The sequence below is a fragment of the Babylonia areolata genome, chromosome 27 (genome assembly GCF_041734735.1).
Source record: "Babylonia areolata isolate BAREFJ2019XMU chromosome 27, ASM4173473v1, whole genome shotgun sequence".
Lineage (NCBI taxonomy): Eukaryota > Metazoa > Mollusca > Gastropoda > Neogastropoda > Buccinidae > Babylonia > Babylonia areolata.
Genome location: NC_134902.1, coordinates 20,393,127 through 20,405,626, shown reverse-complemented (window position 1 = coordinate 20,405,626; position 12,500 = coordinate 20,393,127). Strand labels below are relative to the sequence as shown.

Genomic DNA, 12,500 nt, shown 5'->3' with positions numbered 1-12,500 from the left:
ATGGAGGACACGTGATAAACGGCGTGGGAGTAGGACCAAGGAAACGGTGCAGATGGTGGATTAGCAAGGATTATACAGATAAATAGATTTTAAAATGAATTTTGAAATAGATAGATAAACAGGTGAATAAATGAATAAGTCACCTATGTTCCTCGTATGTCCCGCAGTCTCATGACCGTAAGGTCACTACTGATGACATGGCAACCGGTTCTCCCTATTTCTTCCTGTTCCTCCTCCTCCTCCTCCTCCTCTCTCTCTCTCTCTGTCTGTCTGTCTGTCTGTCTGTCTGTCTCTCTCTCTCTCTCTCTCTCTCTCTCTCTCTCTCTCTCTCAGGGCGTCGCTCAGTCTCGTGCCTGTCCATGCTTGGGATATTGTCATCGTATCTGATGGGTTTTTTGTTTGTTTCTTTGTTTATTTTTCTGCCTCTATTTCTCGTTCCTTGCACTGTGATCTACGGCTTTCATGGACTTCAAGAATACGTATGAGGTCCAAATTTTTTGGCCAATAAAGCTTGCAGCTGCTGCGTGTCTGAGTGGCCATGCCCGCCTCCCCCCCCCCCACCCCCCCCCCCCCCACACACACACACACACACGCCCCCCTCGCCCCCCACACACGCACCCCACCCAGCCCTCCCAACCACCCCACCACCCACCACCACGCACCACCCACCCATACCCGACTTATCCCGCAATCTCTGGTGGAGAACCGGAAATAGCTGTGAAGGGAGATAACGCTAACGCTTCCCTCCGCTGCCTCTGGCGACTCTAAGAGTGGTCTGCCTAACTCAGAATGAGGTTAACAGGTGGTTCACGGCATGGTCTACATAAAGGAAGAGAAAGGAGTAGGTAAAAAAAAAATATATATATCTGGTAGCGGAAGCCCTTTAATGGGTTTTTTTTGTGTTTTTTTGTGTTTTTTGTGTTTTTTTTGCTTGTTGTTGGTGCTCTTGTTTTAGTTGTTGTTGATCTATTTCTTTTTCTCCGCTTGCTTCTTCTTCTTCTTCTTCTTCTTCTTCTTCTGTTTCCTCTACTCTTCTTCCTAGTCCTACTCCATCTTCTCCTGCTCCTTCTTCGTCTTCTTCTTCTTCCCCTCCTCCCCTTCCCCCTCCTTTCTTCTTCTCCTACTCCTCTCCCTACTCCTCTTCTCCTTCTCCTCCTTTCTTCTTTTTTCACCTCCTCACCTTTCTCCTCCTCTTCATTCTCTTCTACACACATCTCTTCCCCCTTCTTCTTCTCCTTCGATCTTTCTCTTCTCCACCTCTACCTCCTCCTCCTCTTCCTCCTTCTCCTCCACCTCTTCCTCTTGCGTTGTTTTGTTGTTGTTGTTGTGTTATTCTGTTGTTGATGTTGCTTGTATTGTCGTTCTTTTTGTTCTCCTTCTCCTTTCTGTCTTTCTTCTCTTTCTCCTCTTCCTGAATCTCTTCGTCATAAAGCTCCATCTTCTTCTTCTTCTCTTTCGTCTTCTTCTTCTTCTCCTTTTTTTCTTCTCTCCTTCCTCCTCCTTTCTTCTTCTCCTATTCCTCCTCCTTCTTCTTCGTCTTCTCCTCCTCCTCTTTCTCATCCTCTTCATTCTCTCCCACATACTCCTCCTCCTTCTTTCTTCTCCTCCCCCTCCTCCTCCTCCTTCTGCTTCTTTTCCTCCTTCTTCTTCCTGCTGATCCTCCTTCTTCTTCCTCCTACTCTTCCTCCCCTTTTTCTTCTTTTTTCCCTCTTCATTTTCTCCCACATATCCCCCTCCTCCTCCTCCTCCTTCTTCTTCTTCTTCTTCTTCTTCTTCTCCCCCCTCCCCCTCGCCCCCCTCCATCCGTGCTGACCAGTGCAGTGTGTGACAGGCCAGTGGTGGCTACCTGCCGGACACAGTGGAGGAAAAGGTGCGTAAACTGGAGGCGGAGAAGCAGAGCTTGACCCTGCAGGTCAGTGTGTGTGTGTGTGTGTGTGTGTGTGTGTGTGTGTGTGTGTGATGTGTGTGTGTGTGTGTGTGTTGTGTTGTCTTGTGTTGTGTTGTGTGATGTGTTGTTGTTGTTGTTGTTGCTGGTGGTGGTGGTGGTGTTGTGTGTGTGTGTGTGTTTTGTGTGTGTGTGTGTGTATGCGCGCGCGCGCGCGCGCATGCGTGTGTGCGTGTGTGTGTTTGTGTCTGTGCCTGTACTTGTGTATAGCTATTCAGGAAAACAGTGTAGGCACGAGCGAGATGATGTTGATGACGACGATAACGACGACGACGACGATAGTGATGATGGTGATGATGATGATAACATCAGAGCCGATGATGACGACGCCAAAGAAGGGGAAAATGACGAAGACGACAACGACAACGACGATGATGGTGACGGTGATGGTGGTGACAATGATGGTGACGGTGACGATGATGATGATGACGATGAAAGCGATGACGATAACGGTGACGAGGATGATAGCGATGATGATAACGATGACGATGAGGACTATGATAATGATGGCGACGACGATGATGGTGACGATGATGGTGGTGACAATGATGGTGACGGTGACGATGATGATGATGACGATGAAAGCGATGACGATAACGGTGACGAGGATGATAGCGATGATGATAACGATGACGATGAGGACTATGATAATGATGGCGACGACGATGATGGTGACGATGATGGTGACGACGATGAACAACAGGTGAACGTGCTGACGGAACAGCTAGAGGCCCAGAGCGAGAAGATCGCGGACCTTGAGCAGAACCTGGCCGACAGGGACAGCAGGCTGGCACAGGCCCAGGACTCTCTGCAGGCGGTATGTGGCTGCCCCCCTTTTTTTCTTTCTTTTTTTTCTTTCTCTTCCTCCTGATGCTTTGAACTAATCGATCCAGTCTGCTATGTTTTTTATTCCCTTGGTTGTTGTTGTTGTTGTCGTCGTCGTCGTCGTCGTTGTTGTTGTTGTTGTCGTCGTCGTCGTCGTTGTCGTTGTTGTTGTTGTTGTCGTCGTCGTCGTCGTCGTCGTTGTTGTTGTCGTCGTCGTCGTCGTCGTCGTCGTCGTTGTTGTTGTTTCTTCTTCTTCTTCTTCTTCTTCTTCTTCTTCTTCTTCTTCTTCTTCTTCTTCTTATTATTATTATTATTATTATCATCATCATCATTATTGCTATTGTTGCTCTTGTTGGTGTATGTCCTTAATTCTAACTTTCTCTCAATTCAATTCAATTCAGTTTAGTTCAGTTCTAAATACTTTATTGTCTTCTTCAACCAAAAAACAGAACATTCTCTTTCCGCTTACACCATGCCCGTCAGCAAATATCAAAGAACAACGAAAAAAACTGACACACCCTTCACTGATCACCGTCAGCAAATATCAAAGAACAACGAAAAAAATTGACACACCCTTCACTGATCACCGTCAGCAAATATCAAAGAACAACGAAAAAAACTGACACACACCCTTCACTGATCACCGTCAGCAAATATCAAAGAACAACGAAAAAAACTGACACACCCTTCACTGATCACCACTGACACATATATCAGTTATTCTGTAAAAAGAAAAACATTTGGGTTAGATCATATTACATTATAATTCAAAGTGAAACAACTGTGTGCGTTGTGTGTGCGTGCGTGTATGTGCATGCCATAGGTATGTGTGTGAGTGCGCGCGTGTGCCTGCGTGTGTGTGAGAGTGTGTGCACTTACCAGTAAGATAAGTATAACATTTAAAAAAGACAAATGCTCATCAACAAATAAAACCGAAAAACGAATGAGCAACTGGCGCACCCGTCCCTGATCACAACGCATATAATTATGAATTATAATGTAAAAAGAAAACATTCAGTTAAGAAACCAAAATTACATTTTAAGATAAAGTGAAACATTTCAGTGATATAAAAGGAAAATAAATATTCAGTCAGTAAGACAATTATAACATTTTAAGACATGAATGAAATGAAGATAGACAGATGCACGCTTCCCTTATAGCTATGCAGACATCAATCATCTCATATGATCTTTCTTTCTTTTCTTTTTTTCTACTTCTTCTTCTCCTCCTCCTCCCTTTTTTTTTTTTTTTTTTTTTGTAAGAGAAATCAGAGGATGCACAAAAGTTCTGCAAATGAGCAGGATAGTTTCAGCATCACTGGAAGGCTGTCTCTCTTCTTCTTCTTCTTCTTCTTTGTTCCAGTTTTTCATCGCTTTGTTACCTTTAATAGACTATTCAAGTTCCTATTCTTATTCGTCGTTCTTATTATTTTATTTTATTTCAGTTTATTTCTTTATTTTTATGTTTTGTGTCGTTCGTTCTTTATTTTTTATGTCGTTAAATGGGCAGAATTGTAAAAAGGCCTTTACTGTGCCTAATTCTTTACCCATTAAAGATTCAATCAATCAATCAATCAATCTTCTTCTTCTTCTTCTCTCTCTCTCTTTTTTCTTCTTTTTTTCCTTTTTTTCCCTTTTTTTTTGTTTTTGGTTTGTTTTGTTCCTTCCACCATCATTTTCCCCCTTTTTGGAGTCTTTTCGTTCCTTTTTTTCTTTCTTTTTCGTACTCTTATTTTTTTTTCTCATCTTTTTAATCTGTCTTCTTCCCATTGACATGTTCGAACACTCACAAAACCATGCAACATATATTACACATACATGATGGTTTCACACACAATTATATTAAAGTGAAGCACGGTACACACATACACAAACTCTGTCTCTGTCTCTGTCTCTCTCTCCCTCTCTTTCTCTCTCTCCACCCCCTCTCTCCCCCCCTCTTTCTCCCTCTCTCTCTCTCTCTCCCTCTCTCTCTCTCTCTCTCTGTCTCTCCCTCTCTCTCTCCATCTCTCTCTCCCTCTCTCTCCCCCCTCTTTCTCTCCCTCTCTCTCCCTCTCTCTCTCCATATCTCTCTCCATATATATATATATCCCTCTCTCTCTCTCTCCCTCTCGCTCTCTCCCCCTCTCTCTCTCTCTCTCTCTTCTGCTTCACTCACTCACTCCTCCCCCTCTCCACAGACACTACACCTAAGTACAATAATATGTATGTGCACACTGGATAATGCCCTCAGAATTTCTTGTGGGCCTGACTCAGTGTTCTGGTATCTTAACGTATATTGATTGATCATAGGTTACGCAGACTGAGCTCTGATTCAAAGATAAGGTCCAGATTTGTTTGCACTTGCTGTATCTAGACTGGGAGATGGACAGTTTTGCTATTGACAATATATTAATTTCCTTTCTTTGTCCATCAGTTGAACCAAACAGAGCTACTTTTTTTCATTCATGGGAAATCAGCGTATCGTAGAGTGTGAGAACGAACTGTTTCACATGTTTCCCAAAGGAGGAAAGTTTGGGGCAGGAGTTAGAGGCACGTTCAGTGTGATCGGTTTCTTGGCACTGGTTGCGTCTCTTTGCCTCCTCCTCCTCCTTCTCCTCCTCCTTCTTCTTCTTCTTCTTCTCCTTCATCTTCTTCTTCTTCTTCTTCTTCTTCTTCTTCTTCTTCTTCTTCGTCTTCTTCTTCTGATTGCTTTTACAAATGGAGTCGTACATTTTCAGTCTGCTGTAGCCTAATTTATATATTTTTTTTCCTTCTTTTTTCTTTCCATATATCTTACTTACTTTTTTCTTTCTTTCTTTTTTTTTTCGTCTTGTGATTACATCTATTAATGGGGTCATTCGTTGTCCGTCTGCCGTAATTCATTTTGGGTTTCTTTCTTTCTTTCTTTCTTTCTTTCTTTCTCTCTTTCTTCCTTTCTTTCTTCCTTCCTTCCTTCCTTTCTCTCTTTCTTTCTTCCTTTCTTTCTTCCTTCCTTCTTTCCTTTCTCTCTTTCTTCCTTTCTTTCTTCCTTCCTTCCTTCCTTTCTTTCTTTCTTTTTCTTTCTTTCTTCCCTCCTTTCTTTCTTTCTTCCTTCCTTCTTTCCTTCCTTTCTTTATTTCTTCTCTCCTTCCTTTCTCTCTTTCTTTCTTTTTATTTCTTCCTTCCTTCCTTTCTTTCTTCCTTCCTTCCTTCCTTTCTTTCTTTCTTTCTTTTTATTTCTTCCTTCCTTCCTTTCTTTCTTCCTTCCTTCCTTCCTTTCTTTCTTCCTTTATTTCTTCCTTCCTTCCTTCTTTCCTTCCTTACTTTCTTTCTTGCTTCTTTCCTTCCTTCCTTTCTTTCTTCCTTCCTTCCTTCCTTTCTTTCTTCCTTTATTTCTTCCTTCCTTCCTTCTTTCCTTCCTTACTTTCTTTCTTGCTTCTTTCCTTCCTTTCTTTCTTTCTTCCTTCCTTTCTATCTTTCTTTCTTTTTCTTTCTTTCTCCCTTCCTTTCTTTCTTTTTTCTTCCGTCCTTCCTTCCTTCCTTTTTCTTTCCTTCTTTATTACTTTCTTTCTTCCTTCCTTTCTTTTTCCTTTCTTTCTTTCTTTCTTTTCTTTTCCTTTGTTTCTTTCTTACATGAACTTCTTACTTTCTTTTCTTTTGTTCATCTTGTTTTGGATTGCTTCTGCAAAATGCTGTCATCAGTTTCCAACCACCGTGATATTTCATCACGGGGAATGCTCTGCCATTCGTCTGACGGATCTTCTGGAAGTCTTGTCATAATCCATCTCTCTCTCTCTCTCTCTCTCTCTCTCTCTCTCTCTCTCTCTCTGTGTGTGTGTGTGTGTGTGTGTGTGTGTGTGTGTGTGTGTGTGTATCTCGCTGTGTCTCTGTGTCTGTGTCTGTGTCTTCTTCTTCTTCTTCTTCGTCTCCCCCACTCTCTCTCACTCTCTCCCTCCCTTCTTCTGCTTTCTCTCTCTATCTCTCCCTCTCTCCCTCCTCCCCTTTCTCTCTATATAGCTCTTTCTCCCCCTCTCTCTCTCACTCTCTCTTTTCTTCTTCTTCTTCGTCTCTCTCCTCTCTCTCTCTCTTCCTCCCTCTCTCTCTCTCTCCACCCACTCACACTCTCTCTGCCGACAGCCTTCGCAGTTCCAGACGTGTCTGCTGAACTTCACACTCTTGTCTGGTTCTGTACCTGTCTGAACGGTTGGCTGGCTACATGCCTGCTTCTTCACTGACGGCCTGTTCGTCTGTCTGCTCATGTCTGTGTGCGTGTGTCTGTCTGTCTGTGTGTCTGTCTGTCTGTGTGTGTGTGTGTGTGTGGGTGTGGGTGTGTGTGTTTCTCTTTGTCTGTCTGTCTGTCTGTCTGTCTCCACTGCCCTGTGTGTGTGTGTGTGTGTGTGTGTGTGTGTGTGTGATAGTGTGTGTTTCTGCGTGTATTTTGTTGTAGGGATGCGTGTAGGCGTGTGCGTACATGCGTGTGTGTGCGTGTGTGTGTGTGTGTGTGTGTGTGTGTGTGTGTGTGTGTGTGTGTTTGTCCGCGTATAGCGTATCTTGAAATGTATGTTTATGCATCTCTGTAGACGGGAGAGAGAGAAGTGGGGAGGGGATTTTAAGAAAAAAAAGTAAGAAACGAAGGCGACTCTAAAAAAAGAGAAAAAAAATCAACGATTTTTCTTTTTTAAGTTTTAGTAAATAATTGAAAGAATAAAAAAAATAAAAAAAAACAATCCAGGAATTAGAATGGTTGATATTTTGAATTATTATCAGGAATAATAACGATTGATAAGCGAACGGTCGAGATGCCCTGGTTGATAATTTTGAATGATTATCAGGAATAATAATAATAATAAGGAATAAGCGAACTGTCAAGATAGCCTGGGTTGGAAAGTCATGAAAAGCTCTCAGAGATGAGAGATTGCATTATGTGTCAAAAACTTCAGCGCTAATGGACTGGTGATATACATCTACCCATAACTTTTAAAAACCTCTACGACAGGTTAAAATAAACAGGGGCAAGGTATTCATGACTCACTTGTCATGTGCTCTCTTATTCCACCGAAGGAACCCTTAAAAAGAAAGAAAGAAAGAAAGGAAGAAAGGACACCGCAATAAAGAAAAGCTGGCAAAAAGACACGCACATACATTGATGTAACCTTGACCTTTGTCCTCTTCTTCTTCTTCTTGTTCTTCTTCTGCGTTCGTGGGCTGCAACTCCCACGTTCACTCGGATGTACACGAGTGGGTTTTTACGTGTATGACCGTTTTTACTCCGCCATGTAGGCAGCCATACTCCGCTTTCGGGGTGTGTGCATTCTGAATAATGTTCTTGTTTCCGTAACCCACCGAACACTGACATGGATTACAGGATCTTTAACATGCGTATTTGATTTTCTGCTTGCGTGTACACACGAAGGGGTCTCAGGCACAAGCAGGTCTGCACATATGTTGACCTTGGAGATCGGGAAAAATCTCCACCCTTTTACCCAGCAGGCGCCGTTACCGAGATTCGAACCCGGGACCCTCAGATTGAAAGTCCAATGCTTTGACCACTTTGGCTATTGCGCCCATCACCTTTGACCTCAAAATGTACAAAGCATTTATAAAGTTCTAGCCAAAAACAAATCACTGAAACATGGCTAATAGATATTGGATGGGGGGAGGGTGGGGGGGGGGGGGGGGGGGCGGAATCCAAGTTCAATCATGCTTCTCCATTTTTTCCCGCGTGCTGGGTTGTGACCTTGAACTTTGAATCCTGGCCTTGCTTCTTTATTTAGGTTTTGTTCTTACTATGGCCAGTCATTGTTTGATGAAGATTATATGTAAGTTCTTTTCTCTCTTGCACATAGATTTTTTTCTTATCAATATCAGACATCTTTTCTCTTTTTCTTTTTTTTTGTTTTTTTTTTTTCTTTTTTTCTTTTACCTTGGCCGTAAATCTCTTCTTTTTTATATTTATTTATGCATCATGTTGTACTCATGACCAGTCACAATTCCAGGTTTTGGTCATGATTGGGTGTCAGATGACGTTCCTATCGAGGTGTTGTTGTTGTTGTTGTTGTTTTTTTGGGGGGTTGTCAAATAGTGACTTTGACCTTCGGCTTCTGACCTTGCCAACCATCATAAAAGAGATGAACTCAAAGTCCTCATTCATTACTGCTACCACACTGCCTTGTTTGGTTCACCTACAACTTGTAGTGACCAAACAAATGCTAACGACGTTTAAAAGACACATAAACACAGACAGACATAGACAAAGACACAGACAGACTGACAGACAGACACACAGACACACACACAGACACACACACACACACACACACACACACAAGGAGAGAGAGGGGAAATAGACAGACAGACAGAGAAAGACAGACAGACAGACAGACACACAGATGAGTGTGTCATTACATAGACCCACTTTCGTTTACACACCTGAGTGAAAAAGAAAGTCATGTTTCTCTGCTTACTAAAAACACACGTCGTTTTATCTGGCGTATCACCGATCACCATTCTTTTTTTCTTTTCTTTTTCACGTTTGTTTGTTGGGTTTTTTTTCTACTCAGCATCAGTTCTTTCGAATGAGTATCAAAACACTTACCTTCTGCTGGCAATACTATAGCATGTCAAAGTACACAGACGGGAGGGAAATCGGAGACCATGAAAAACATCTTCTTTTTTTTAAAAGACAAGTTGTTTGTTTTCACAAGCGAGCCAAAGAGGCAGGAGTTGTGTTGTGTAGTGCAAACAGAACCGTTTAGCTGGCAAGTCATTTTTTTGGCGGGGGGTGGGGGGTTGGGAGGGGGGGGGAGAGTGGGAGGGGGTGAAAGAGTGATCTACAATGCACACAGAAACAAAAAGCCCACAGAGAACCTTTAGCTTTTCAGTCTAGAGTCTGGAACAGTCTGTTTTGGGGTGGGGGTTTTTTCCGTCTACCTTTCAGACTCTTAGATGGAGTTGATAGTGGTAGTCTTCGGTTGAACATCTTTCCTCCTTGAAGCAGTATATCAAAAGAACTGACTTTGAGAAGTAAAAGAATAAAAGGAAAAAAAAAAGGAGACAAGAATGCTTTTATCCTCCGGCACCCAAACTTTTTGTGGTTTACAAGAAATAGTCTCTCTCATCACCAGCATTCTTTCATAATCGTTGGCTGAATGTTTTATCAACGACTGGCAGCTTTCAGGTTTATCCCATATTGTGACAATACATCAATGAACCTATCTTAATCTGATTATATTGTTGTACCTTATTTTCTTTAAGGAATAGTTTCGATTTCGTGATGAGAACAACAGTGGAATGGCGCTGTGGTTTCAACATGAATTTAAAGAAATGCGTTTTCAAGGAAGATTAATTTGAATGGAGTGTAAGAAAGAAGGAGAAGAGTTTCCTGATTTGAAGAGGAAGCTGGTTCCAGACAGCTGTGCCATGAAAAGAGAAAGAATGTTGACCAAAGGACTTCGTTCTGACAGAGTGGGATGTGAAGCAGACGATTTTCGAAAGAAAATCGGGATGGGATGTATATGCGGAAGACATCCCTGAGATATCTCGGGGCACTGACAGAAAGAGATGAGAAACAGATAGACGCAGGTTTGTAGCTGATTCTGTATTGGATAGGTAACCTGTGAAGTTTGTAGTTGATTCTGTATTGGACAGGTAGCCAGTGAAGTTTGTAGCTTATTCTGTATTGGACAGGTAACCAGTAAAGTTTGTAGCTTATTCTATATTGGACAGGAATCCAGTGAAGCTTGGAACTGATTCTGTATTGGAGAGGTAGCCAGTGAAGTTTGTAGCTGATTCTGTATTGGACAGGTAGCCAGTGAAGTTTGTAGTTGATTCTGTATTGGACAGGTAGCCAGTGAAGTTTGTAGCTGATTCTGTATTAGACAGGTAGCCACTGAAGAGACTTTAAGAGAGGGATGACGTGTGTTTTCTCTTTTTGTACAACATATTTCTCTATGTGAAATTCGGGCTGCTCTCCCCAGGGAGAGCGCGTCGCTACACTGAGAGCGCCACCCGTTATTTTTTTGGGTTTTGTTGTTGTTGTTGTTTTGTTTTTTGTTTGTTTTGGGGGGTTTTGTTTTGTTTTTTGTTGTTGTTTTTCTGCCTGCACTTTTATATGTTTTCCTACCGAAGTGGATTTTTCTACAGACTTTTTGCCAGGGACAACTATTTTGTTGCCGTGGGTTCTTTCACGTGCGTTTAAGTGCACACGGGACTGCGGGTTTATTGTCTGATCCGAATGACTAGCGTCCAGACAAGACTCAAAGTCTTGTGGAGGGGGAGAAGTTACAGGCGACTGTGGGAATCGAACCAGTACGGTCAGGTTCTCTTGATTCCGATGCGGACGCGATACCTCTGGGCCAACACTCTCTAAGATGACTTGCAGACCGACCAGGCAGCACGAACCTGGGTCTTTGGGGGCTGTGCAAGAAGGTAGACTGAGATGAACCGGACAGGGCACGGTTACAATAGTCAGGTCAAGCCTAGACAAGGACAGACCAGTATGATTGTAGCTTTAGTGGAAAAGAAGATTATAATGTCGAATGTAACTGTTTGGTTGTTGTTGTTGTTGTTTTTTTGGGGGGGTTCTTTGTTGTTTTGTTGTTTTGTTGTTGGGGTTTTTTAAGGGTTTTTTTTGTTATTGTTGTTGTTGTTTGTTGTTTTTTTTTGGGGGGTTAGGGTTTGTTTGTTGTTGTTTTTTGGGGGGTGAGGGGGGGGATGGATTTCAAAGTAGGTACTTTTACAGATATTGGATACATTCTGTTCGAAAGAAAGATTAGGATCGGTCAAAAGTAACACCGATGAGATTGCGGACTGAAGAAGAAAATGGAATATCGTTAGTGCCCATGCAGATAGAAGCAGGAAGGGGGGAGGGGGAGGAGGAGGAGGAGGAGTTATTCTGATCATGATTTCCGCTTTCTCTCTTCATTGAACTGTAGTTTGTTTTGTATCATCCATTGTTTTTTTCAGTCTGTAATGGAGGGACGATCAAGTGAGCGGACTTGTGAATAAATGAGCGAACGAATGAATGAATGAATGAATGAGTAAATTAAAAGTGAAATTAAAAAAAAAAAATTAAAACGCACCAGAGAACGCTGGCACAAACGAGTAAGTTGCGTTGAGTTGTGTGTGTGTGTGTGAGTTGCGTTGTGTTGTGTTACGTTGTGTTGCGTTGCGTTATGTTGCGTTACGTTGTATTACGTTGCGTTACGTTGTGTTGCGTTACGTTGTGTTACGTTGCGTTGCGTTACGTTGTGTTATGTGTGATGTTTCGTTGCGTTACGTTGTGTTTCGTTGCGTTACGTTGCGTTGCGTTACGTTATGTTGCGTTGCGTTGCGCTGTGTTGCTATTTGTCACAACAGATCTCTCCGTGTGAAATCGCCAATGGAGTGAACACGTCAGTCGTACATTACATTGCAGCACCACTTTTTCTTTTAATTTCTAGCTAGACGGGACGAACAGAAAGGTCTACTGGGGAGGATGGATACAATTAAAAAAAACTTCGAAAATGACAAATCATGTGAAATCGAAAATGATTAGAAATGAACCATTAAAACACCGAAGTAAACAAATGAATAATCATACAAAATCGAAACATGATTAAAGATAAAACCATTAATTAAAACTAAACCATTAAACCACCGAAGTCAAATGAATAACCATATGGAAAATCTTATCACGTCTCTTGGGAACTGCTGACACGGGGTTAAAAGGAGAAAAAAACACAACAACTTCGAACATGATTGAAATAAACCATTAAAATACCGAAACAAG

The 12,500-nt window shown here is 42.1% G+C and overlaps 1 protein-coding gene across 3 annotated transcripts in view; it reads left to right on the top strand.

The window, feature by feature from the left end:
• LOC143301225 (liprin-beta-2-like) overlaps nt 1–12,500 on the top strand; it is a 90,514-nt gene that overhangs the window by 39,095 nt on the left and 38,919 nt on the right. For all 3 annotated transcript variants that reach the window (XM_076615354.1, XM_076615353.1, XM_076615355.1), the window contains 2 exons: nt 1,832–1,912; nt 2,649–2,762. In XM_076615354.1, coding sequence (XP_076471469.1) covers nt 1,832–1,912; nt 2,649–2,762 — 195 coding nt within the window. The remainder of the gene's footprint in view (nt 1–1,831; nt 1,913–2,648; nt 2,763–12,500) is intronic.